This window comes from Sapajus apella, unplaced genomic scaffold (genome assembly GCF_009761245.1).
Source record: "Sapajus apella isolate SASKATOON/1434 unplaced genomic scaffold, GSC_monkey_1.0 scaffold2, whole genome shotgun sequence".
Classification (NCBI taxonomy): domain Eukaryota; kingdom Metazoa; phylum Chordata; class Mammalia; order Primates; family Cebidae; genus Sapajus; species Sapajus apella.
In genome coordinates this window covers 65698244-65723450 of record NW_022436942.1, presented here as the reverse complement: position 1 = coordinate 65723450, position 25207 = coordinate 65698244, and the positions used below count along the sequence as shown (strand labels likewise).

The 25207-nt window shown below is 43.0% G+C and overlaps 1 protein-coding gene across 4 annotated transcripts in view; it reads right to left on the bottom strand.

Annotated features, from left to right (window-relative positions):
• Positions 1-25207, bottom strand: part of BTBD11 (BTB domain containing 11) — a 341753-nt gene that overhangs the window by 105903 nt on the left and 210643 nt on the right. For all 4 annotated transcript variants that reach the window (XM_032300222.1, XM_032300202.1, XM_032300213.1 and 1 more), the window contains exon 3: positions 7595-7799. In XM_032300222.1, coding sequence (XP_032156113.1) covers positions 7595-7799 — 205 coding nt within the window. The remainder of the gene's footprint in view (positions 1-7594; positions 7800-25207) is intronic.

Here is a 25207-nt window from a genome sequence, read left to right as displayed (position 1 = left end):
CTGTCACCCAGACTGGACTGCAGTGGTGCAATCTCTGCTCACTGCTACCTCCACCTCCCAGGTTCAAGTGATTCTTGTGCCTTAGCCTCCCAAGTAGCTGGGACTACAGGTATGTGCCACCACGCCCAGCTAATTTTTTGTAGTTTTACTAGAAATGGCATTTTGGCATGTTGGCCAGGATGGTCTCAAATTCCTGCCCTCAAGTGATCTGCCTGCCTTGGCCTCCCAAAGTGCTGGGATGACAGGTGTGAGCCACCATGCCCAGCCTGAGAACGTCCTGATGCCTTAATGAGTCTCTCAAGCTTCCTTCTAACTCAGTCTGTGGCTGCATCCAAAGCCTCCTCTGGACAAGGTCTCACTCTCTGTCCACTCACCTTCCTCCCCCAATGGTGCATATTCTGTTCCCTTAGCATGTAGCTCCCTTCCCTGTAGTCACCAATCACTCACTTGACATTTGTGGTATTTACAGACTTGCCCCAATCTGCATAACCTTCCTCATCTATAAAATGGGAAGAGGTAAGGCTATCTGCTCCTGCCTCAAGGAGCACTGAGAGGAATGAATTAGTTAATACGCATAAAGTACTTAGAGCGGGACCTGCCACATTTGTAAGTGTTATTCAAAATCCCTTGCAATATCAAAGAGATCGGTCTGTACTCCCCACCATTTGTGGATCAACTGCCATGGTGTCAATGACCATGCATGACACTCGTGTAAGTTCATTTATTTGTCATTGAAAGAGTCCCATGAAGTAGAAATTATTTCTTGTTCACAGTTGAAGAAACTGAGGCCTGGAGGTCACACAGCCCTTGAATGCAAGAACCAGTACCAAACGGAGGACTGCCTGAGTTGATTCTGCAACAGGGCTCTCTGGGCTGGAAGCAGGAACATGCAGGTTTGAGGCCCAGCTCTGTTCAGTTCTGCAAGCATTTATTGAGCCCTTACTATATGTTATGCACTGATCGTTTAGTACAATCGGAAGTGGTAGGGAAGGGTTCCTGGAGGAGGTGATGCCTCAATTGGATCTTGAAGGATGAACTTAGGGAGGTAGCTAGAGGACGGCACTGAGGGAAGGAAGCATTCCAAGAGGGCAAAACGTAAGTAGAGGCACAGAAGCACTGCCATGCAAAGCCTCTGGAAATGTGCTTGTGATCCAGGCAAGTCCCTCTTCAATGTGGGCTTCTGTTTCATGAGCTTCAACATGGAAGAAGTGAACCTTCTCTGTTCTAAGATCTCTCTTGACTAAATTTCCTGTCCAATGACAGAAGAGTCCAATAAAAAATCATGCTTTTGAAGGCCATCCAATGAAACAAATCAACAAAAGTAGGTGTACTATCTGGATCCTATTGTAAAACCACCAAAACCTTTTGTATACACACAGAAACCTGGACTAGAAGAAATTACCTTATATAGTCATAATACTTGTCCCTGGGTACAGAGACTGGGAGTGATTCAAAGTTTCTTCTTTATATTTTTTGACTTGTCACATTTTATTTAATAAGTGTATTCATTTTATACCCTGTAAACACTAATGAAGATTATGAAAAAAATTCTAATGATGGGGGATGAGGCTTTCAAACTTTACTTCTTCACTCTTCCAGGTTATGTAGACTCAAACCCTGGCTCTCTGGCTTCAATGTCTACCAGAAGTCTTATTAAGATCTGCTAAAAATTTAGACTCATGGGACTATCATAGGCCACCTTGGGCCCAGTGGGACAGTATCAGATGTCCTTGTAGCAGTTCACCCAGTTATGAGGAGCATAACTCCTGTTCAGGGGGCATGCAGGTGTGAGGAGCTGAGATCCACATGGGCGATTGTGGGAGCTGCCCTGCCCTGGTTTGTAAACCAATGTCTCTTGTAACAACTCCATAGCGACAGCTCCCAAGGTCTCTTCAAAGGACACAGCCAGTTACAAGAGTCAATATATTCAGGGAAGCCCACAGCTCTGGATCTTCATCGAGTATTTCTGGTACCATATGGCCAGATGTAATTTGTCAATCTGGGGTCATTTTGACCATAAGCATTGTTTCCCAGAAACACAGTTGAAACTGCAATTTTTATAAGGTTTTCTCCTAGGGAACAGAACTAGAGAGTTAACTCAAGGTCAAATTTTCATGCATAAGGGGAAAAGATTTGTTAATCTTCTACCCATACTGGGCCCCCCAGAGGTCTTCCTCCTGCTTTAAAGAGTCATGGGAGATTCAGCTTTTGCAACTAAGTATCCTGACTAATAGTGCCACTTGTAGAAAGGATGCCTCTAAGCACTTGCATTCTGATTTACATTCCTTAAGGGAAAAGAACAGAGTAGAGCTATAAATAACATTCTGGACTTATTGCATAACTGCAGGTATGTCCATAGGAGTATGTTGAAATTTGAATCGCATTTGTCACATTCATCACCGAGATAAAAAATGTTAAGATCTAATGTGTTGTAGGTGATTTTTTGGTAGAATGAGTATCGTGGAACATGTACTTGGTTGTCATTCACTGCTAATGTCTGTTATGTCTGCTTTATTAACTCTGTTTCTTCAAGTGTAAATTCTTCCATTTGTTAAGATTATTTTGTTTCATATTATTAGTTTTCCTCAAACAATTCGTGATTGGTGATTGTATACTCATCTTTGTGGTTGAAATTCCCCTGGCAGAAATTTCCCTGCCATAAATGTCTGTACATTCTGTTTGCAAAAGGAACAAGAGCTACCATTACCTTAGATTAAATTCTGGTTTGTTTTCAGTGAGATTGGAAGGGGGCTGAACTATTTAATTGTCTAATCTTCCAAGTGAAGCTGCCTACAGTTACCCCAGGCATTACCAGCTACCTGAGGCAACAAAATACTCCCATTTATCCTACTATTTTTTCATTTATGGTAATAAATCACTAAAATCATCCATGGCCAAAGACATCTAGGAATCACTGATATTTCCAGCAATGATACAGGAGAGGAAAACCTTATTCTAGATTTAGGATGATTCTATTTGAAAACAATACCCTCACATGGTCCTTACCATCAAAATTAATGTGTTTTCATTTATCATTACTATTTGGAAAATAAATATCACCTAATCATAAATATTACAAAGTTTGAGTTTTTAAAATAAAAATAATGGAGGTACTTGAATGATTTTAGAAGCTCAAGAAATAGTAGCCAAAGTCCTGGAAAAAGTTAGACTACAGAAATCTCACACTGGCACTGAGCTTCTTCAAATCCTGCAATGAGAAAAGAAACTATCCAGAACAAATGCAGCAACTCGAAAGCTGTGCCCACATGAAATGGTAAAATGCTGCATGCAGGCCTCCTTCCAAACACGTCAGCCAAGAAAGGCTGTTCTGACAAGAAGGGATGGTTTGAGGCATAAAATAATCCACATTTCGCCAATATTTCCCAGGCTGTCTGTTGAGTACAGATGAAAACAAATAATATACAGCTCCTGTTCTTGAAGAGCTTATAGTCTAGTAGAAAACCATTTAAGCATCATGGCCCTACCTGACTTTGTTAGAATAAAGATAGTCAAGGAGATGATACTGTTTGATAGATTTGCAGAATAAAAGGAAACAGAGAGAGAGAGGAGAAAGAAATAACTCCAAATTAGAGTCCTAACTGCCACTGGAAATTCTTGTTTGGAGGCTTTGGTACAGAGCTGGTATAAATAAACACTTGACTGAAAACAGAGGCCTTGTCGCCTCTGAAGTTCTTCCACGTGTTTTTTTCTGGTGCTAAACACCAAAGCCTATTTCATCAGGGAGTCAGAAAAAATAACGATCCCTCTAGAAAGAATTACATACAGCTTTCTTTAAGGACAATGAAAACAGCATTTTAGAGCCCCAAAATATAATATAAGTGATTTTTTTAGGGAGGAAGGGGATTCCCCTTGTGCCAGACATGGCACTGGACGTCTTAGCTATGATGATGTCTAATTCATTGTCCACACCAGTGTCATGAGGATGGTTGTGTTCTCTCATTACCAAAGCCAAATGGAAGTTCAAAGAGGTGAAATAACAGAGCTACAAGAAGCTGAGCTGGGATCCAAATCTAAAGGACTATATGACTTCCAATCTGCATGCTTCCCAGAGGATCACAGTGAACAGAAGCTGGAAAATGTTAAGTTCCACTTTGTGTTTTATGCTGACTCTTGCAAAAAGGCATGGAAAGAACAAGATAAACGGCTCTGACAAATTCTGGGACATGTTCTCTTCATTCTCCTTCCCTGCTTGTGCCTCTTTAAAACTTTTCCCATGAGGTTTAGAAGCTCTAGAGGGTCCTCTTTGACTTCCAGCCACTCCAACTACATTCTGAGTTCAGAAGGAGATTCAAGAGGAAAAATGAATCTGTGTAATAGAAAGTGTAATGGGAGCTGGGCAGCTGTGCTGAGCATGAGCAGGGAGGATGTCTCATGGGGAGATTTACATTTAGAAGTTTTAGTCTGGTAGCTGTGAGGAAGATGGAGCTCATCCGAGGGTTATTCTTTGTCTTCTTATTATTATTTGAGACAGGGTCTTACTTTGTCACTTTGTCACCCAGGTTGGAGTGCAGTGGCACAATCTCAGCTCACAATCTCGACCTCCCAGGCTCAAGCAATCCAACTGCTTCAGCCACTTAAATAGTTGGGACTACAGGCACATGCCACCATGCCCAGCTGATATTTGTATTTTTTGTAGAGATGAGCTCTTGCCATATTGCCAGGGCTAGTCTGGAACTCCTGAGCTCAGGTCATCCACCCACCTTGGCCTACCAAAGTGCTGGAATTATAAGAGTGAGCCACCGTGCCCAGCCTTTGTCAGAGGAGAGAGAGAATCTCACTCTGTCACCCAGGTTGGAGTGCAGTGACATGATCTTGGCTCACTGCTACCTCTGCCTCCCAGGTTCAAGCAATTCTTCTGTTTCAGTATCCTGAGCAGCTAGGACTACAAGCATGCACCACCACACCCAGCTAATGTTTTGTATTTTTAATAGAGGCGAGGTTTTACCATGTTGGCCAGGCTGGTCTCAAACTCCTGACCTCAGGTGATCCGCCCACCTCGGCCTCCCAAGGTCAAAGGATTATTCAAGCTCATGTGCAGGGAGACTGTGTAGACATCAACAGTAGAAACTGAAGTAGAAAAGATGGGGTCCTGAGCCGTGCAGTAGCAGTGGTCTGGGGGGAAGGAATAAAGAAATCTTACTGATGCAGCCTCAGCAAGACCTGCTGACCAGCTGGCGGTGGTGAGGGAGAGGAAGGAGTGCCAGTCAAGTCTCAGTTTTCTAACCAGGGTGACCAGGCCAATGGTGGTACCATTCTTAAAGCCTGGGGAGAAAGGAAGAGCAGTGGATTTTAGGGGAGAGATGATGGCTTTAGTTTTGAGGTGGTTGTGAGCTCTCCAAATGGAACTGCCCCATAGGCACTTAGATCAATAGGTTTGTTCATTCTTTCATTCTACAAATATTTGTGGACTTCCACTCTGCTCCAGATGTTGAGTTTGGCATCAGCTGAGGAGTGATGGCCAAAACACATGTGTTCTCTGCCTTCATGAAGCTTTACAGGCAATAAACACAGAAATACGCACATAGTTACAAATTACGGTAAGTGTGAGGCAGAAAAGAATAAGGTGCTAGGAGAAGAAGGATCAGCCTGCAAGTATGAAATTTGACAGTGGAAACTGGAAGCTGGCAGAGTGGGACGAGAAGGTTCTGGAGCTCAGAGGAGCCAGTGTCTAGCTGCAGAGTGGGAGGGGCTCATTTGCATGGAGGTGGGAGCTGGAGATGATGTGAGGGAGCTGAGCCAGAGAAACTGCATTACCGGACGGGCTGTCAGGGCTGGGAGTGAAGAGCCAGATACCCCACAGGCTGAGGCCAATGGTTTCCATTCCCTCAGAGTCTTCGGATTTGTACCTAGAGACAGCAAAGTTTTGGTGTGTCTGAAAGATTATTTTTCACCCATGGGCATTTTACCACCTCTCCATTTGAGGCATGTTCGCACGTGAAAATATGCACAAGGTACTGATCAATTTGTTGTGGATGGTGGGAGACCTGAGTAATTTAAGGAGTTAATTCCCTGATTAAGTTAACTCCAGACTGGATTGAAATATTGATGCGAACTTGGGATTCTTAAAGAAAAAGATCAAGTAGCCTGGCACGGTGGCTCACTCCTGTAGTCCCAGCACTTTGGGAGGCTGAGGCAGGAGGATGGCTTGAGCCAGGGTTTGGGACCAGCGTGGGCAACATGGTGAAACCCTGTCTCTACAAAAAATGCAAAAGTTAGTTGGGTGTGGTGGGGTACACCTGCAGTCCCAGCATCTTGGGGACTGAGAAATGAGAATCGCTTGAGCTGGCAGGCAAAAGTTGCAGTGAGCAGAGATCATGTCACTATACTCTATCTAGCCTGGGTGACAAAGTGAGACCCTGTCGAAAGAAAGAAAGAAAGAAAAAAAAAAAGAAAAAAAAAAAAAAAAAAAAGAAAAGAAAGAAAGAAAGAAGGAAGGAAGGAAGGAAGGAAGGAAGGAAGGAAGGAAGGAAGGAAAGAAAGAATTAAAAAAAGAAACAGCAACCTCTGTATAGCCTATGTTCCATTCTTTTCCCTTAACTGAAAGCCAAGAGACATGGTTTTGTAAGAGAGCCCAATTCAGCCCCAATCCATCTGGCAGAAACAGAGCATCCAATGAGCTTTTCAAAACCACTTGGTACCAAGTAACAGAAAGGAAAATTGTAGAAGCCCAAATTGGGAGTTGTTCAGCTATATGCAGATCATATCTACAACAACAATAAAAATTAATGTTTATTGAGCACCTACTATGTGCTTGGCATTGTTCAATTTATTTAATTTTCAAATAGCCCTATGTAGGATTTACTCTTTGTATCCCCATTTTGCAGATGCCTTTCCCAAGGCCCCCCAGCTTTTAATTAGAAAAGCCTGGATTTGAATGTAGGCATTTGGGATCACAGAGCCTGCTTTCTTAACTACTCTTTGAAAAATGGGTCACACCTACAGTATTTAGAGTAAATGGGCCTGTATTGAGGAAGGGCCTGATTCGTGAGATGCTGTGGGAAGATGATCTATGAACCCACCGCTAAAGGAAGTGAGGAGGCAGAGAGGACATGTCCAGGCAGCCTTCAGGTCCCCTCCCAGTTCCTTCCTTCCCCATGAGGATTTGGCTTCACAGAAGAGTCACACTGCCTTTCCCTGGGCAATTGAGCCCCTTGCCCACCTGAAAGGCCCACTCAGGCTGCGTAGGTGCTTCTGGGTCCCCCGAGCCCCAGGGCAGCCAGGATGAAAGAAGATGACGGTAACTCCCACCCGAGGCAGTGGCGCCGTCCAAGGCTGCCTCACGAGGAAGCCACCCTTCACTGCAGAGGCCCTTACCCCTCTGGAATTTGCAGACCCACTTATCTGACATAGGCCAGTTTTATCCTAAACAGAACCAGGCCTATAAAAACCCATTTCAAGGACCCCTACATGGGTCTAAGATACCCCCTCAGGGTGCAAGTTTCCCACACAGACCCCTCTGGCAAGTTTTAGGAAGTGAGCCCTTCCTACCCCCAACATCCTCCCCCTCCCAGACACTTGCCCTTCCCCAGAGGCAGTACCCACCCACCACAAGTCAAGGCAAGGCAATTCTTACCTTTCCACCTGGAGGTTGACTTTGGAAGGCTCCACGTTGGGGTTTTCCCATTCCATTTGCGGGCAGTGCATGAAATAGCAAAGGGTGTACAGGGCCTCGGGCTCCCAGTACAGCGCCCCCTGCTTGTGGTGCAGGGGGGTGCCATTGCCGTGGTGCTTGGCATTGAGGGGCTGCAGGTGATGCATTGCACGGGACACCAGGTCACCTGTGGACAGAAGGAAGATTTCAGATCCTCCAGGCAGCCAACACTGGCAGAGAAACTGGACCTGAAGATCTCTGTAGACACTCTGGTCCTTGCAGTCCCTTATTTAAATGAAGTAGTCCAGTGGGACCTTGAAGTCACACACCAAGCAGAGAGGAATGGATTCATTCGGCACAGGAGGGCTTACCGAATCTGTGGTGCTGTTTCAAGCACAGAGGGCTGCTAAGGTCATTTTAACCCCGCCTTTCTGAAACCCAATGTTTCTAACAAGGCACAGGAAGCCCTTTGTGTCCCGTTCCTGCATACTGCCTCCCTTGCCTTGTGACACACCCTCTGTGTTGTGGCCAACACTGCTTTAAGTGTAGTCACTAGAATGGGCTATGCTCGCTCTTGATCCTGAGCCTTGTCAATATGCTATTCCCTCTGTCTAGAACATTCTCTCCCTCTTCTTCTCCAGGATAACTCCTACTGATCATCCAGGTATCTGCTTATAAATTAATTCCTCCAGGAAGCCGCCTCTGGAACCATCCCTGTCCTGACTTGATTTTCACACTGTGCTTTCCTTGTTAAGGCACTGAGGGTGCTGTTCTGGAATTGCCTTTTTCCTTGTCAGTCTTTCCTAAGAATAGCAACTCACTCTTATAATGGCACTCAATTTATGCCAGGCGGAGTTCTAAGCACTTTAATTTATACCTATAAAGTAGATACCTTTATAAGCCCATTTTACAGATGAGGAAATGGCAGCCCAGGGAGGTTCAGTAACTTCTCAAGGTTACATAGCCATAAGTGCAAGAGCCAGGATTGGAACCCAGTCAGCCTGGCTCCAGGATCTATGTACTTAACCATGCTCCTGGAGGACAGGGGCTCCTTGAGAATGGGCTACGCTCTCTGTTGCCTCTGAGCTTGTGAGTATGTGATTTCCTCTGGGAATAGGGTTAGGGTTAGGGTTAGTATTATTCTCAATGCCAATAGGCCCTGGGGACATGCTGGTCTTTCTTTCTTACTCAGAAGGAAACCAGCCTTTTCCTTAATCGAACCGAATCTGCATGCTCCCAGGTTGCTTGCTTAGGGAGGATTTTCCTGTGGGGAGGAAAATCCTCCTGTGGGGAGGCTGGCTGATCCTGGAAGCCTGGAATTTTCTTGGCTAAGAGGGCGTTTCCAGAACTTGGATGGTTTGCATGCCACCTTCATGAGTGTAGCTGTATCCAGGCAGCACTTCTACTGTTATTTACTTAATTTTAAATGGACTCCTTTTGTTTTGTTTAAAGATATCTATCTAAAAAGGAAAAATAATATCACTATCATATATGAATGATCAGTAGCATTTGACATAAATAGATAGTCACTATAAAAGTAAAAAAAATTTTTTTCTGAAATGGAGTCTTGCTCTGTCATCCAGGCTGGACTGCAGTGGCATGATCACCACTTACTGCAACTTCCGCCTCCCGGGTTCAAGCTATTCTCCTGCTTCAGCCTCCTGAGTAGCTGGGACTACAGGCGCCTGCCACCACATCTGGTTAATTTTTGTGTTTTTAGTAGAGATGGGGTTTTACCAGTTAGCCAGGCTGCTCTTGAACTCCTGACCTCAGGTAATCCTCCCATCTCTGCCTCCCAAAGTGCTGGGATTACAGGCATGAGCCATCACTCCTGGCCCTGTACAAGTAAATTTGATGACAACAAAACAGTCTACAGCTCACCCTTGAACAACGAAGGCTGGAACTGCGTGGATCCACTTACACATGGATTTTCTTCAACTTCTGCCACCCATGAGACAGCAAGACCAACCCTCCTACCAACCCTCCTGCTTCCTCCTCCTCCTGGCCCTACTCAACATGAAGACGACAAAGATGAAGATCTTTATGATGATCCATCCCATTTAATGAATAGTAAATGTGGTTTCTCCTCCTTTGGTTTCCTTAATAATCTTTTCTTTTCTCAAGCTTACATATTGTAAGAATATCGTATATAAAAATATGACATAAAATACATGTTAATAGACTGTTTATGTTATCAGTAAGGTTTCTGGTCAACAGTGGGATATTAGTAGTAAGTTTTTGGGGAATCAAAAGTTACAACTAGATTTTTGGGGTTCAGTGCCCCAAAGTCCCACATTGTTCAAAAATCAAATGCAATTAATTTCTAGTTAAACTCTGGCCCCATTTTCCTTCGTTATAAATATAACAGGTGTTAGAGAAGTGTTAGGGGCTCATATCAAATGGAGACTTTCTTTTTAAAGTAATTAAGATTCAAATGAATTTAAAAGAATCACGCTATAATTAATATTATTTAATATTAAATAATAGCTGGGATTACAGGTGCACGCCACCATGCCAGGCTAATTTTTTTGTAATTTTAGTAGAGATGGGGTTTTGCCATGTTGGCCAGGCTGGCCTCAAACTCCTGACCTCAGGTGATCCACCTGCCTTGGCCTCCCAAAGTACTGGGATTACAGGTATGAGCCACTATGCCCAGCAAGTAATGGCTAATTTTACGTGTCAACTTGGCCAGGCTATGGTGCCCAGTTGTTTGATCAAACACTAGTCCAGATGTTACTGTAAAGAAGGTTTTTTTCTTTCTTTCCAATTTTTCTTTTAGGTTCAGGGGTTACATATGCAGGTTTGTGACATGAGTAAATTGCATGTCGCAGGGGTTTGGTGTACAGATTATTTTGTCACCAGGCAATCAGCACAGTACCCAACAGATGGTTTCTCAACCGTCACACCCCCTCATCCTCTACCCTCAAGTAGGCCTTAGTGTCTCTTGTTCCCTTATGAAGGTATTTTTTTTAGGTGTGATTAACATTTAAACCAATAGGCTTTGAGAAAAGCAGATTACCTTCCATAATGTGGGTGGGGCTCATCCAATTAATTGAAGACTTTAAGAGAAAAGACAGAAGTTCCCTGAGGAGGAAAGCATTCTGCTTCCAGGCTGCAACAACTTTTACTAGAATCTCCAGCCTGCTGGCCTGCACTGCAAAATTTTGGACTTGCCAGCTCCCATAATCACATGAGCCAATTCCTTAAAATAAATGTCTTTCTCAGTCTTTCTCTCACCGAGAAAGAGAGAGAGAGAAATCCCGTTGGTTCTGTTTTTCTGGAGAATGCTGACTAATACAGTGTCTGACATTATGCTAGCCCCTGTTGGGGGTATGTGTCTCCCTCATCCCCTCTCACTGTCCAGCTGAAACCAGGCCTGTAGATCTCACCCCTTCTCCACCATCCTGCTGCACCTTCTAACATGACACGTTTACCTAACATCCAAACTCAAGTAAATGAGGCAAAGTGAGAGGCAGGAGTTTCTCCACTGAAGGGTTAGGACTCACATCCTGGCTCCCTGTTTCCTGTCTGAGGGAGGGGCCACTACTTCAAAAGATGACTGACAAGAGGGCTGCTCACCAGCTTTAGGGGGAGTTGACTACAGGAAAGAGGTTCACGGAACTCCTGACTGACTGATTGATTATAGATGCAGCCTTAAGTCCTTCTCAAGACAAGATTTCATGCATCTACTATTTCTTTTTCTTTTTTTCTTTTTTTTTTTGTTTTTAAGAGACACTCTCTCACCCAGGCTGGAGTGCAGCAGTGCGATCATAGCTCACTGCAGCCTGGGCTCAAGCAATCCTCCCACCTAAGCCTCCCAAGTAGCTGCAACTACAGTCACAAGCCACCATGCCTGGCTATTTATTTATTTATTTATAGTAGAGATGGAGTCTTGCTTTGTTACCCAGCCTGGTCTTGAACTTCTGGCCTCAAGTGATCCTCCTGCCTCAGCCTCTCAACGTGCTAGGATTATAGGATTGAGCCACAGCACCCATGCCCAAGCAACCCCTATTTCTAATAGGAATTGTCAAAAGAAAGGAAACCTCTATGTTATCTAAGTCCTAAGGCCTCATCAGGACAGCCTAACTAGACTACCACCTGCTGATCTCAGTGCCTGGCCAACAGATCAGGGCCTTGGGTTGATAGGAGCGGGGGGTATAATGGTTAATTTCAGGAGTCAACTTGACTGAATTAAGAGATACCTAGACAGCCAGGAATGCATTATTTCTGGGTGTATCTGGTGAGAGTGCTTTCAGAAGAGACTGACTTTTGAAACAGTGGGCTGAGTGAGGAAGACCTGTCCTTGCCCAGTGTGGGCAGGCACCATCCCAGTGGTCGAGGCCAGGATAAAACAAAAAGGCACAGGAAGGGTAAATTTTTTTTTCTCTCTCTCTCTCTTCTAGAGCAGGGACACTCTTCCTCTCTTGCCCTTCCTCCTCCTGCCATATAAGGACATGGCAACAAGCCACGATCTTAGAGGCAGAGCCAGACCACCTGACCTTGACCTGGCTGGCATCTTGATCTTGAACTTCCCAGCCTCCAGAACTATGAGGATATACATTTCTGTTCTTTATAAATTCCCCAGTCTCAGGAGTTTTGTGAGACTAACAGACTAAAAACAGCACAAATAGACTAACAGTGGGGGTTACATCCCTACACCTCTCTGCGTCTTCCCATACCCAGCCCTGAGCCTGCCTCTCCTCTCTCCATTTACCACAGCTGAAAAAAAACAAGATATTTTTTAAAGCAACAAGGAATAACATTCTCTTTTAGAAGCAGATCACAGGGAAGATGCTTCTGCAGATGGAAAATGTGGGGAACTACTGCTGAAAGGTAGGTAGGGGTCGGAGGAAAGGGTTCAAGTCTCAGCTCTAGCCTGTGAAACCACAGGTGAGTCACTTAACCTCTCAGGTGAGGAATAATCTTCACCTCTCCGGCGGTTATGAGGGTTAAGTGCAAAATGTGCAAATGCTTGGCACACTTGGCATTAAATAAGCAGTTCTCCTGGGCTCGTGGCCTGCCTGCTCTTCCTCCTTTCTGAGTGGTGGGACCAGGATGCTGGGTACGTGGAACAGAAAGGTCCTGCCAGCGCCCTGAACCTTGAGCACCTGATTTGCTGCTTCATGTCTGGGTTGACTTTTTTAGGACTCTGAACTGCAAAGCTGCTCACTCCTGGGGTCCCTTTGGGGTGCACTGAGATCCTTAGCTGCTACTGCTTCCTTTTTCTCTCCATTCTCATCTTTTAGAGATTGCACTCCCTGAGAGGAAGGAAAAAAAGGAAGCTAAACTGAGTGCCTGCCTCCAGGCACCCAGAGCATTCTAGCCTTGTAAGCGGAAGCTCCAGCCACTGGTCAGAATTAGAGCTCCCAGTCGGTAAAAGTTGGGAAGCAAGCTAGAAGAAAACTCAAAGATAGAGGCCTGGGGTGGGATCAGGCACTCTGACAATGTTTTTAATTCCCTGATGAGGACAGTGACCTAGAGTGCAGGAAGATGAGACAGCAGAGGTAGAAGCCCCCATATGCTGAGCACCCACCATGTCTCAGGGCATTTAGACACATTTTCTGATTTGATTTCTATAAGGACCACACGAGGTGAGTATTATTATATCCATTTCAGAGACGGGAAAATTGAGGGAGGAGGCAAGCAGCCTAGGTGTCATTCATCAAGTAGCAGGCTGTCACTCCAACCTGGAGTTCGACATACAATGTGGGCTTGTGCTGTTTGTCGCTTCAATACAGTGCCTCCAAAAAGGCACAAATCGGGAACCTACTTTTGGGTGTGGTCCTTAAAAACTCTGATGAAGAGTCTGAGGCTCAAATCCCAAACATCTCCCAAAGTCTGTGCCATCGCAGACTCCAGAGTCAGGCCCATTTGGTGGGGTGGGGGCTCAGGAGCTTGGTTGGCCTCTGCTGATGGAGCAGAGCTTCCCGCTTGGGGTTCTCAGAGTCTGCCCTGTTACTGTCTGTCTGGAGGAGAGCAGGGTGGCAGATGGGTCAACCTGTATAAGTGACCAAGGAGGCTGTAAGAAATAAATCACCAAGCAGGAAGAACCTGGAGGGGTGGAAGAAGCTCAACAACAAGGGAGACCTGGAAGGAAGCTGGTGCTGAAATCAAAAGAAGCCTGGTCTCTCTGATCAGACTTCCTGCCTGGCCCCTGGCAGAACTGAAAGAGCTGCTCCCTGAAAGCTGTGAAAAGGAGGAGGCGCTCGGGCAGCTCAGCTCTGGAGACACCACAGGAGGCTAAAGTGGATGGTAGCAAACCAGCAGCTAGTGCTTCCCGTGTACAGGATAATTCTCGGAACTTTATATCTAACGCACCCATTTGAGTGCCACATGACCTGATGGGGCTGGTCCTGACAGCATATGCATCTTACAAATGAGGAGCGTGAGGCACAGAGAACTGGTAAGACTGAAATTACACTGCCACTGGGTGCGAGAACTGGCCTGCAAACTGCTGCCATCTGGCTCTCCCCCACACCACGCTGCCCCGTGAAGGCAGGGGTCTTCATGCCCTCGGGGCAGTACTGACACAGTGAGGCCTCTGGAGATTCCAAGCTGCTCCCACATCCCCAGGGTTTTGGCAAGACAGCTCAGCACACCTTCCACTGGCGTCTGTTGGTGGTAGTATTCTTGGTAGGCAGAGTGGGGAAGAGCTGCATAGACTGTGGAAGCAGGGTTGATGCCAGTAGCTTTGGAAAGGCCTGGAGACTTTCTAGTCCTGCCCTTGGCTGGGAGGTCAGGGTTCTCCGAGGCAGCCCAAGCCATAGGCTCATGCAGGTTCATGGGAGGCCAAGGCCATAGGCTGTGGGCCACAGCTTGGCAGGAAGAAGTGGTGGCTACACATCAGATGCCACCTGGGGACTCTGAAAAACTGCAGGATGAACTTGCAGAAGCTGGAATTCCAGTGAATCTGCATTTAGAGGGCAGAGTCTGAGAAGCTCTGAGGTTGGCCAGATCTGAGGTAGACCTGGCCTCCACTGCCCCCAGGGAGAAGCAGTTTGAAGGATGTGGGCTGCCGGGTAACTGAGCCATGTGGACACTCATTGTCCTCCGGGAGGAAGGCTGTGCTGCAGACAGCCTGGAGTGAGCAAGGGAGGGCGGAGGGAAAGCCAAGGCGGAAGGCTGGCATCAGGAAGACCTGAGAAGCAATTCTATTTTTTTTTTCCTTTGTAGTTGACATGTAAGAATTGCACATATTTATGGAATACACAGTGATATTTCAATACATCTATATAATGTATGATGATCAAATCAGCGTAATTAGCATATCCATCACTTAAACATTTATCATGTCTTTGTGCTTGGAACATTCAAAATCCTCTCTCTAGCTTTCGACATATATACAATACATTATTGTTAACTATATTCACCCTACAGTGGCATAGAACACTGGAACTTAGTTCTCAATCTAGCGGTAATTTTGTATCCATAACCAGCCTCCTCCTATCCTCCAACCCCCCTACTCTTCTTGGCTTCTAATAACTATAATGTTAGTCTCTACTTCTATGGGCTTAATATTTTTGTAAGATTCCATATATGAACAAGATCATGTGGTATTTTTCTGTGCCTGACTTATTTTATTTAACATATTGTCCTCCAGTTTCATCCACGTCGCTGTAAATGACAGGATTTCATTTTTAATGGTTGAATGGTTTTCCATTGTGTATATATACATATTTTCTTCATCCATTCATCTGTTAATGAATTCATCACAGGTTGATCCATATCTTGGTTTTGTAGATAGCGTTGCAGTAAATAAGAAGGTGTAGACATGTCTTGGGTATACTCATTTTCTTCCCTTTGGATAAATGCCCAGTAGTGGAATTGTTGGATCATACAGTAGTGCTATTTTTAGTTTTTTGAGGATCCTCCACACTGTTATCCATAATGACTGTACTAATTTACATTCCCACTAATAGTGTGTGAGGATTCCCTTTGCTCTACATCCTCACCAGTATTTGTTATTTTTTCTTTTTGATAACAGCCATTCTAACTGGAGTGAGATATCTCAGCGTGGTTTTGATTTGCATTTCCTCAATGATTTTGATATCAAGGATTTAAAAATACACTTGTTGGCTATTTGTATGCTTTCTTTTGAGAAATGTCTATTTAGATTCTTTGCACATTTTAAAATCAGAGTTGTGTGTGTTTGTGGTTGAGTTCCTTGTCTATTCTGGATATTAGTCCTTTGTCAGATGAATAGTTTGCAACTATTTGCTACCACTCCATAGGCTGACTCTTCAACTTGTTAATTGTTTCCTTTGATACACAGAAGCTTTTTCATTTGATATGGGCTCATTTCTCTATGTTTGGTTTTGTTGCCTGTACTTTTAAAGTCTTACCTGTAAAATCTTTGCCTAGACCAATGTCCTGAAGTGTTTCCCCTAAGTTTTCTTCTAGGAGTTTTACACTTCAGGCCTTGAATTCAAAAGTCTTTAATCTATTTTGAGTTGACTTTTGTATATGGTGAGAGATAGGAACCTGGTTTAATTCTTCTGAATATAGACATCCAGTTTCCCCAGCACCATTTACTGAAAAGAGTGTCCTTTCCCCAATATACGTTCTTGGTGCCTTTGTTGAAAATCAGTTGGCTGGAAATACGGATTTATTTCTGGGTTCTCTATTCTGTTCCATTGGTATATGTGTCTGTTTTTATACCAATACCATGCTGTTTGGGGTTACTATTGCTTAGTATACTTTGAAGTCAAGTAGTATGATGACTCCTCTTTTTGCTTAGGATTGCTTTGGCTATTTAGGGTTTTTGTGTTTCCATACAACCTTAAGGTGTTTTTTTCTGTTTCTTTGAAGAATGTCATTGGTGTTTTGATAAGGATTGCATTGACTGTAGATTTCTTTGGGTAGAATGGTAATTTTCCAATATTAGTTATTCCAGTGTATAGGCATGGAATGTCTTTCCATTTTCTGTATTCAATTCTTTCATCACTATTTTGCAGTTTTTATTGTAGAGATCTTTCATCTCTTTGGTTAAATTTATCCCTAGGTGTTTTTGTTTGTTTGTTTTTTGGTGCTATCGTAAATGGGATTGCTTTCTTGATTTTTTTTTTCAAGTAGTTTGTTATTGGCATTTTTCAAGTAGTTTGTTATTGGCATCTAGAAACACTACTGATTTTTCTATGTTGATTTTGTATCCTGCAACTTGACTGAATTTGTCATTCAGTTCTAATAGTTTTTTGGTGGGGTCTTTAGATTTTTCTAAATATAAGATCATGTCATCCACAAAGAGGGGCCATTTTACCTTCTGTTTTTCCATGTGGATGCCATTTCTTTCTCTTGCCTAACTGCTTGTTGGGGCTTCCAGTACAATTTGAATAAGAGTGGTGAAAGTGGGCATACTTGTTCCATTTCTTATGGCAAAGGCTTTCAGCTTTTCTACGTTAAACATAATGTTAGCTGTGGGTATGTCATATATGGGCTTCACTGTGTTGAGGTTTGTTCCCTCTATGCCTAATTTGTTGAGAGTTTTGGGAAGCTGAATTTTGTAACATGCATTTTCTGCCTATATTAAGTACTCACATGGTTTTTGTTCTTAATTCTGCTGATATGATGTGTCTGTCTATTGATTTGCATATGCTGAACCATCCTTGCATTTCTAGGATTAATCCAACTAGATTATGAAGTAATATTTTTCTGATGTGCTGCTGAATTTGCTTTGCTAGTATTTTGTTGGGATTTTTGCATGTATGTTCACTGAGGATATTAGTCTATAGTTTTCTTCTTTGTTGTGATTTTGTCAGATTTTATTATTAGGATAATATTGGCATTGAAGAATGAGTTAGGAAGAATTCTGTTGTCTTCAATTTTTTTTGAATAATTTGAGAAAAATTGTGTTAATGCTTCTTTAAAAGTTTGGTAGAAGCAGTAAAGCCATACAGCCCTGGGCTGTTCTTTGTTAAGAGACTGTTTATTACTGAGTCAATCTCATTACTCGTTATTGCTATGTTCAGGTTTTCTATTTATTCATGGTCCAGTCGTGATAGATTGTAAGTGTCCAGGGATGTATCCATCCCCTCTAGGCTTTCCAGTCTGTTGGTGTATAAGAGTCTCTAATGATCCCTTGTATTTCTGTCATATCAGTTGTAATGCCTCCTTTTTTCGTCCCTGATTTTGTTTATTTAGGACCTCTCTATTTCTTAGTCTAGCTAAAGCTTTGTTAATTTTGTTTATCTTTTCAAAACACTGTTTATTGTATTGATCTTTTGTATTGTCTTTTAGTCTCTATTTCATTTATTTCTGCTCTAATCTTTATTATTTCTTTCCTTCCACTAATTTTGGGTTTACTTTTTTCTTGCTTTTTTAGCTCCTTAAGGTGCATTGTTAGGTGGTTTATTTAAAATCTTCCTATTTATTTTGATGTAGTTGTTTATTGCTATAAACCTTTCTCTTAGTATTGCTTTTGCTGTATACCATAGATCTTGGTATGTTGTGTTTCCATTTTTATTTGTGTCAGGGAACTTTTGAATCTTTTTTTTAAGAGACAGGGTATTGCTATGTTGCCCAGGCTGGAATGGAGTGGCTATTCACAGTTGTGACCACAGAACACTATAGCCTCAAACCCCTTGGCTCTGGTGATCCTCCTGCCTCAGCTTCCTGAGTAGCTGAAGCTACAGATGCGTTTCGCTGTGGTTGGTTCTTTAATTTCCTTTTAAATTTCTTCACTGACCCATTGGTCATTTAGAAGGATGTTGTTTAATGTCCATGTATGTCCATGTATTTCCAAAGTTCCTCTTGTTATTGATTTCTAGTTTTATTCCTTTGTGGTCTGAAAAGATACTTGATATGATTTCAGTTTTTGAAAATTTGTCGAGAATTGTTTTGTGACCTAACATATGGTCTAAACTGGAATATTCCATGTTGTTGAGAAAAATGTATATTCTATAGCTGTGGAGTAAAATGTTGTATAATGTCTGTTAAATCCATTTGGCTTAAAGTGCAGTTTAACTCTGATGTTTCTTTGTTGATTTTCTGTCTGGATGATCTGTCCATTGCTGAAAGTGGGGTGCTGATGTCCCCTACTATTATTGTATTGCAGTAAATCTCTCCCTTTAGCTCTAATAATGTTTACTTTATATATCTGGTGCTCTGATGTTGGGTACATATATATTTAAAACTGTTATCTTGCTGAAGGGATACTTTTATCATTATATAATGACCTTTTTCTCTTTTTGTTTTTTTTTGACTTAAAGTCTATTTTTGTCTGAAATAAATGTAGCTACTCTTGTATGTTTTTGGTTTCTGTTTGTGTAGAACAACTTTTTCCATCCCTTCACTTTCAGTCTATGTATGTCTCTACAGGTGAAGAGACTTTCCTGTGAGCAGCACATAGCTATGTCTTGCTTTTTTATTCTTTCGGCTGGTCTATACCTTTTAATTGGGGAATTTAAACTATTTACATTCAAGGTTGTTATTGACAGGTGAAAACTTACTCCTGTCATTTTGTTAATTGTTTTCGGATTGTTCTGTATATTGCAAATTTTATATTGTATATGTTTCTTCTTCTCTTATTGTTTACCTTTGCATGTTGGTGTTTTTCTGTAGTAATGATGTTTGATTCTTTTCTGTTTCTCACATGTGTATTTGCTCTATCAGCGAGTTTTATACATTCATGTGTTTTCATGAGGGTATGTCCTTTTACTTCCAGATGTAAGGCTCCCTTGAGCAGTTTTGTAGGGCAGGCATAGAGGTGGCAAATTCCGTCAGTTTTGGCTGTCCTGGAAAGACTATTTCACCATCATTTCTGAAAGATAATGTTGCTGGATATAGTCTTCTTGGCTGGTGGGAGTTTTTTTTCTTCTCAGCACTTTGAATATATCATCCCATTCTCTCCTTGCCTGTAAAGTTTCTGCTAAGAAATCTGTTGTTACTTTGATGGGAATTCCCTTATATGTAACTTGTTGCTTTTCTCTTGCTGTTTAAAATTTTTTCTCTGTCTTTGATGTTTGACAGTTTGACTATAATGTGCCCCAGAGGAACCTTTTTGGGTTTAATCTATTTTCAGATCTTTGAGTTACCTTATCTGAATGTCACCTATATCACTCACAGGATTTTTGCAGTTTTCAGCTATTATTTTATTAAATAGGTTTTGTACGTAGTTGCTTTTTCTAATTTTATGGAGTAGCTTTTTCAAGCAAAGACTTTTTGCTGTAGATCTATCTATAGTGTTAGCCTGATAGGGTTATTTGGCTTTGATTCTGGGCGGATGCAGCAGTGTAGCCTCTGTATGATTTCTTCTGCTATAGTCAGCGTCAGCAGTGTCTACATGTTTCTCACTAGCTTAGACTGTAGTTGTTTCTCATGGATGTAGTATGGCTTTTCTGGGGACAAGGATGCTGGGTGGGCCAGTCCTTGGGTTCCTGAATGGTGCACAAAGTTATATGGTGGTCCCACCACTGGAGAGGGCAGGTTCACTGAACAGCAGTGGCAGTGGGCCCTGGTTGGGCCTGTCCTGGAGCCCCCACATGGCACACATGGGTGCTGGTGATGGCAGGCCCTGGGTGAGCTGATCCTCAGGCTCTTGGGTGGTGTGTGTGGGTACTGATGCTGGCGGCCTTGTCTTTAGGTTCCTGAGTGATATGTGGGACCGCTGGAGGGTGCAAGTTTGCTATTGGTGGTGGCCCTGGGCAGGAAGCTCTCAGGTTCTGGGAAGTGGATACTTTGGCTTCCTATGTCCTGGAGGCAGTCTCCCTGATGTGCAGGACTGCAAGTCTTGCAAGTTCCCCATGGTGTACGGCACTGGTGGGCTTAGGTGCTGAGGATGTGGCTGCACTACTGGGTGTAGCAGGTGTTGCAATGCTGCAGCCTTCTGGGTGGATGTGGGAGATGTTAGCTGAGTTCCAAGGATGTGGAGATGCGGGAGCTACTGGGTCCCAGGGCAGTATGTAGTCTAGTAATGATTACTCTTAAACTGGTGCCATGCTGCAGCAGCTTGGTTTTGCAGGAGTGGGGAGCAGGGAGGGACTATCCAAGAGTGAATCCCCTCTCTGGAATAATGCAGTTTCCTGGACTCTAGGCAGCTCCCTATGTTAGGCTTGGGTCCTATGAGGGCTGAGGGGCTTTCCTGTAACTAGCATTGCAGGTGTTCCATTTCTAAATAGCAGGCCACTCTCTGATCACTGGATTGAGAGGAACAAAGACATTGCTGGATGATTGGCCAACTAATCAAAGAATCAAAGGCTCCTAGAGTTGGGACTGGCCTTTGAGCTAGTCCAGTCTGTCCTCTCCAGAGTCCTCTCTGTGGCATACAGCAGAGAGAAACCATTATTACCATTATTACTAATAACAATAGTAAAAGCTGTGCCAAGTACTTAATATATGTTGTTTTTAATCCTAACAGTGCTCTATAAGATAAGCATCAATATTATTTCACTTTTGCAGTAGTAATCCTCAACTGGGCTGCTTTTGCCTCCCAAGGAACATTTGGCAATGTCTGGAGACATTTTGATTGTCACATCCAGGGAGCTGCTATTGGCATCTAGAGATTAGAGATACTGCTAAACACGCTACAACGCACAGGGCAGTTCTCACGACAAATAATTTAGTCCAAAAGGATAATAGTGCCAAAGTTAAGGAACAGTGTTTTACAGACAAGAAACAGGCCCAAGGTTACAGGGTTAATAAGAGGCAGACAAGATTCTAACCCAGGTCTGTCTGACTCTAAAGTCTGTGCTCTTCATTCCACAGTGATCTGAGTCCCTCTTTCAAAGGCAGCTTAATGAAACCTTGGCCAGCTCTCAGTCCATCTTGAAGCAATTTAGCATTATGTAGCAAAGGTATTAACAACTACTCATAACTCCTGACTCAGTAATTCCATTTCTGGGACTCTGTCCCAATGTTTGAATTCAAATGCAGTAAAATCTTCATGCACAAGGATTTGCACCCAAACCTTACCTATGGGATCCAAAATTTGACAAGTGTTTAAAAATGAAAAACATGATTAAATAAACTCTTGTACATCCACATGATAAAATAATAAACTTATGCAGCCATTAAAAATGTTTACATAGAACTGCAATACCAAAAAAAATCCTCACGTTAAAATGTTAAGTAGAAAAGAGAAAAATTCAAAATTGCATACAGTATAATCAGGATTATGTTATTTAAAAAAACCATGTACTAAGTAAATGCCAGTGGCGAAAAACCCCCCAAAGTGTTGACCGAGGACTTTTCTCCCTAGTGGGATTATCAGTGACAATTTTTCTGTAGTTTCCGAACTTTGAATTATGGCATGTCCTACTTGTATTACAAGAATAATAATAAGCCTACTGAGGTGGTATTTACTTTCTTGAACCTTCCATCTAAGGTGAGGATGGAAGACACTTAGCTTTCCATCTGTCTCTCTCAAAAACTTCCACTAAAAAGCTCAAAACAAGAAGATTCAAAAGGAAGTGGAGAAGAGAAGAGAGTCATTTTTTTTTTTTTTTTGAGACAGAGTTTCACTCTTGTTACCCAGGCTGGAGTGCAATGGCGCGATCTCAGCTCACTGCAACCTCCACCTCCTGGGTTCAGGCAATTCTCCTGCCTCAGCCTCCTGAGTAGCTGGGATTGCAGGCACACGCCACCATGCCCAGCTGATTTTTTATATTTTTAGTAGAGACGGGGTTTCACCATGTTGACCAGGATGGTCTCGATCTCTTGACCTCGTGATCCACCCACCTCGGCCTCCCAAAGTGCTGGGATTACATAGGCGTGAGCCACCGCGCCCAGCCCTAGAAGAGAGTCATTTTGAGCCCCTACACCACTCATTCACTTCCCCAAGGCACTGGGAAGCCTGATGGTCAGGTGCCCTTTGCCTTAGTTGAGCTAACCCTCTCACCATCTCCTCAGAGCACCATTCAGCTTGCCCTGCATTTCCAGGATCCCTTCCTCTATTCCTGTTTTCCTACCTTTGATTGCCCTTTCCTGCATTCTCCCACTAATGGAAGACTGAAGACCTTCAAGGATATGACCAAATGCTGCTTCTTCCATGAGGCCTTCCAGGATATCCCTGGTCAGATTCAAGTCCCCCCTATCCCTATGTACCTGCAAAGCCTGCTTATAAAGTCTAACACATTATGTGTTTAATTATGTTGCATTTCACAGTTAATTATCCACACATTTGCTTTCCCTACTGAGTCTCAAAAGCAGACACCATGACTCATGCATTGTCCTATTCCGGGAAGGGGAGGCAGTGTGGCATGTGGTTAGGAACATGCTCTTGAGACTGAGAGTGAGAGCCTCCAGCCTGCTACTAGCCAGCTGAGTGACCTTAGGTGAGTTATTTAATGTCTCTGTAAGTGAGAATGATTATGACCTAATGAATTTGTTGTGTGGATTAAGCAAGTAATACATATAAAGCACCTAAACTTGGTTTCATCTGCAAAATGGGGACAATAATAGTACCTACCTCACAGTATTAAATGAAAAAATGCATGTGAAGCATTTAAAGCACTTGGAACAGAGTCTGGTATACCGTATTTAATAAGTATTCAGTACTATTAATCTTTGTATCACTACCATCACCATCTTCATCTTCATCACCATCCCCACCACCATCATCATTACCAACATTTACATCATCATGATTATCATCTCTGTCGTCATCACAATCACTGTCACATCATCACCATCACCATCATCACCACCATCATCATCCCCATTATTGCCATCACCAACATCATCTCCATCATCAACATCACCATCACCACCATCATCATCTCAGACATGACCATCATCACCATCATCATCACCACCATCTTCTCCGTCATCATCACCATCACCACCATCATCATCTCAGCCATCACTATCATCACCTCAGCCRTCACCATCATCACCGCCATCTTCTCTGTCATCATCACCATCACCACCATCATCATCTCCATTACATCACTATCACCATCACCACCATCATCATCTCTATTACATTACATCACTATCACCATCATCTCCATCATCATCATCACCAGCACCACCATCATCATCTCAGATATCACCATCAGCACCAAAATTATCTCCATCATCATCACCATCACCACCATCATCACCACCATTATCTCCATCATTGTCACTATCACCATAATCATCTCCATCACCACCATCATCATCATCACCACCATCACCATGACCACCATCATCATGACCGTCACCATCTCTATCATCATTTCTATCACCGTCACCATCACTGCCACCATCATCACCATTAGCAGCAGCAGTAGCAACAGCAGCAGCCTAGTCGCAAGATCAGAGGTCTCCAGGGTGTCTCTGAGGAGGGCTGGCCATGGGAGATGGAGTTGGCATGTTGGATCAGGACATCCTAATGGTTTAGCTGCTATTAAGGGTTCATTTTTTCAATGATTAAAGTCCTACATGATCTGAGTTCAGATCAACCAAAACAACGAATCCAACTGTGACTAACTGAACTGGGTTTGGGTAGTTGGTAGTTTGATTTTAGAAGCCTACCTGAGAATCGATCCACTAATAACCACATTTCCCAAATATCAGCCATTTGGGAATCACCATCACGATGTCTCTCATATCTGTGTGCTGCTGATACAGTTTATTTCCTTAATATTTTTCTTTAAATTGGCTAATTCTTTCACACATATAAATTCATTTTAAGAGAAAATTTCATATCAGTGCCAAAAATGGAAAACTAATATTGTCCTAGTACTCATAAAAATATATTGCAATTAAAATTAAAGGTGTTTTGTGTATCACCTACTATCATTTCCAGTGTCACCCTTGGGGAAATGCTACTCTAACTTGCCTGACTCAGCCTCATCTGTGGAGCCCCCAGGAAACCATTGTTCCTGTATGCCAGGTGTGACCACCCTGGGACAAAGAGTCACAAATTCCAATGGTGGGCTCCTTCTGTCCAAACCCATGCTGATACGGCACCTTCACTGCCTTCCCTACTCTTCCTTCCATCCATGGTCAGCTACCACTTGCTCTAGTACATTTCTCAAACCTCCCACAATCCTGGGAGAGGAGGTATTGTTACCCTTTTCTCACAGATGATAAAACTGGAAATCAGAATGATCAAGTAACTTGCCCTAAGTCACACAGCACAGATGAGGAAACCAAGTCACTCCACAGTATCATAAACTGCTGTTGAACTTGTTTCACTGAAACCACTCTCCTTGAGAAAAAAAGAAAGAAACAAGAAAAGAAAACAGACCACATATAATCCAGGTCATTAGGTAAAGAGTAATGAGAGATTTATTTTTATGGAGAAGAAGAGATGAAGGAACAGAGATGCAAAAAGAGAAGGCTGACCTCTGGATTCAGCTGGAAGCTTGCCATTCATTCATTCAGCAAATATGTGTCCTATAGTGTGCCAAGCATTGTTTTAGGTATTAGGGATACAGTGATGTTAAAAAAAAAATTATCAGCCAGACACATTGGCTCACACCTGTAATTCCAGCAATTTAGGAGGCCAAAGCGGGCAGATCACTTGAGCTCAGGAGTTCGAGACCAGCTTGGCCAACATGGTGAAACCTCGTCTCTACTAAAAATACAAAAATTATCTGGGCATGGTGGCACATGCCTGTAGTCGCAGCTACTCAGGAGGCTGAGGCAGGAGAATTACTTGAACCCAGGAGG